Source organism: Amborella trichopoda, chromosome 6 (assembly GCF_054954075.1).
Source record: "Amborella trichopoda isolate Santa Cruz 75 chromosome 6, AtrichopodaSantaCruz75HAP2 v2.0, whole genome shotgun sequence".
Classification (NCBI taxonomy): domain Eukaryota; kingdom Viridiplantae; phylum Streptophyta; class Magnoliopsida; order Amborellales; family Amborellaceae; genus Amborella; species Amborella trichopoda.
In genome coordinates this window covers 40,684,033-40,685,866 of record NC_142341.1, presented here as the reverse complement: position 1 = coordinate 40,685,866, position 1,834 = coordinate 40,684,033, and the positions used below count along the sequence as shown (strand labels likewise).

At 43.4% G+C, this 1,834-nt stretch overlaps 1 protein-coding gene across 1 annotated transcript; it reads right to left on the bottom strand.

Moving 5' to 3' along the window:
* Window positions 1–1,423, bottom strand: LOC148781756 (putative germin-like protein 2-1). Its single transcript, XM_088870806.1, has 2 exons — window positions 871–1,423; window positions 1–731 (listed from the first exon to the last, which is right to left on the bottom strand). The coding sequence occupies exons 1-2, from the start codon at window positions 977–979 to the stop codon at window positions 181–183; spliced, it is 660 nt and encodes a 219-aa protein (XP_088726932.1). The 5' UTR covers window positions 980–1,423; the 3' UTR covers window positions 1–180.
* Window positions 1,424–1,834: the final 411 nt, after the last annotated feature.

Below are 1,834 nucleotides of genomic sequence, written 5' to 3'. Positions count from 1 at the left end.
TCTCCAAAGTGATATACTTTATTTCATAGACCAATTTTATTGTAACATAGTAGTCCACACTCCACAGTAAATCAAAATATTAAAAAGAAGATAAAAATAACAGCTACCCTATGTTCAATACATTCATCCCCAGGGGTAACATCTCTCAAATAGTAATGAGGGCCCCACGACCTTGATGTTTTAGTTATTATCCATCCAGAAGCTGGCTTGGAGTTTATCAACCAGTTGTTTATCAATTTGGAAGGCCTTTGCAAGAACAGCATCAGAGATAGGTGGGTCGGCTCCAAACACGGCCTTAGCAATGGTAATGACCCCTGGATTCTGGCTGCTCAAGCCTGCAATGGCCACAGAATTGCCATACCCCACATTTTGCTGGAAGTGAATAAGGCCCTCAGGAAACACAAACACATCTCCCTTATTCAGTGTCTTACTTATCAAACGGTTTTCAGGATTGCTGGTCACGAAGCCGACATAGAGGGTCCCTTGTAAGACGGTGAGGATCTCAGTGGCACGTGGGTGTGTGTGGGGAGGATTTTGGCCACCAGGAGCGAAGTCTATACGTGCCAAGGAGATACCGAGAGTGTTGAGCCCAGGAATTTGCATTACATTCACTTGGGTGACCTTTGAACCCAAAGGATTGCTCGTGTTGCCAAGCTTGTCAAGTCCGTCGCAGAAGAAGTCATTTGCTGTCGCCAACATCGGGTCTTTGCAAACCTTGCCATTCACAAACACTGCATGGGAGAGCAAAGAGAAAAATGTGATTAGCATGTTGTAATCGAAAAAGTGTAGGCTTCAAGCCTTAGCTGTGCACTAAGCCTTCGATTCTTCTTCAATGTAAAAATTAAGTAAAATATCTGGTAAGAGGAGTACCTTTACTGTAGTTGTCTGCGACACAGAAATCCTGCAAGCGACTAGGATCGGATGCTAACCCCAGTGAGGCTATCATAGAAAGAGCAACGAAAACAATTATCAAGTTCATTTTTTTTTTTTAAATCTGATCAAGCTAATTAAATAGAATAAGACCACCTCCTCAGTCTTGGTATATGGAGCTACAAGGATAGCGGGCATTATATAGAGCCATTAGAGATGGTTGCCTAAGTCAAGTGGGTTACGGTTGTGCTTAATTAAGTCAGTGAGTAGTTAAAAATTTCACATGGATCTTTTCTTCCAAACCAATTCAATCCTTGTAGAAAGATGTATATGATGACCTCAAATTGAAGACACGGGCAGGGAATGGACCGGGCGGCCCTGCCCTCTTTTTTTTTTTTTGGTTAATTCTTCATTTGTTTTAGGCCCTGCGTGGCCCAGCCCGACCCTAATAAAGCCTGGGATAGGGATAGGGATAGGGCTAGGGCTAGGCTTGGGCCGGCCTTATAGGGACAAGGGCCATTGCTGGCCCGCCCTGTTGCCACCCTGCGAAGACAAGTTCATAATCTTCAAAAATTTCTATCATATATTGAAGGATGTCACGTGCTTCATGGGTCATGATGCTTGAGAAATTTGGCAAGAGGAAGGGACGGTTGATTTGTTGGGCATAGGACATTTTTCAATACACGTGCTACCATAAAATTATTCTTCTTTCTAATGGTGAGTTCAGAATTCAAACCCTAACAACGACTTAGAGCCCTCATTCTTGGGCTGGTGGTTGCGCTTGCTAGGTGTAAGATGAAAGTTGACGCCATCAATTCACACTTTGTACCTATTTCTCCATCACTTTTGACCACTTCATATACATCTTTTATCCTTCACTACGCGTTTGCTTTTGAAGGAACCTTCTATACGAGTTAACACAACCACACCTGTCTCTAAGCCTGGTAACGTGCACGATCGGACC

What these genes read in the sequence shown, in the direction of transcription:
- LOC148781756 (XM_088870806.1), bottom strand. Translation starts at nt 979, where the DNA reads ATGAACTTGATAATTGTTTTCGTTGCTCTTTCTATGATAGCCTCACTG. An exon ending in CGCAGACAACTACAGTAAAG is followed by an intron (nt 732 to 870) that starts GTACTCCTCTTA and finishes TCTCCCATGCAG; the next exon opens with TGTTTGTGAATGGCAAGGTT.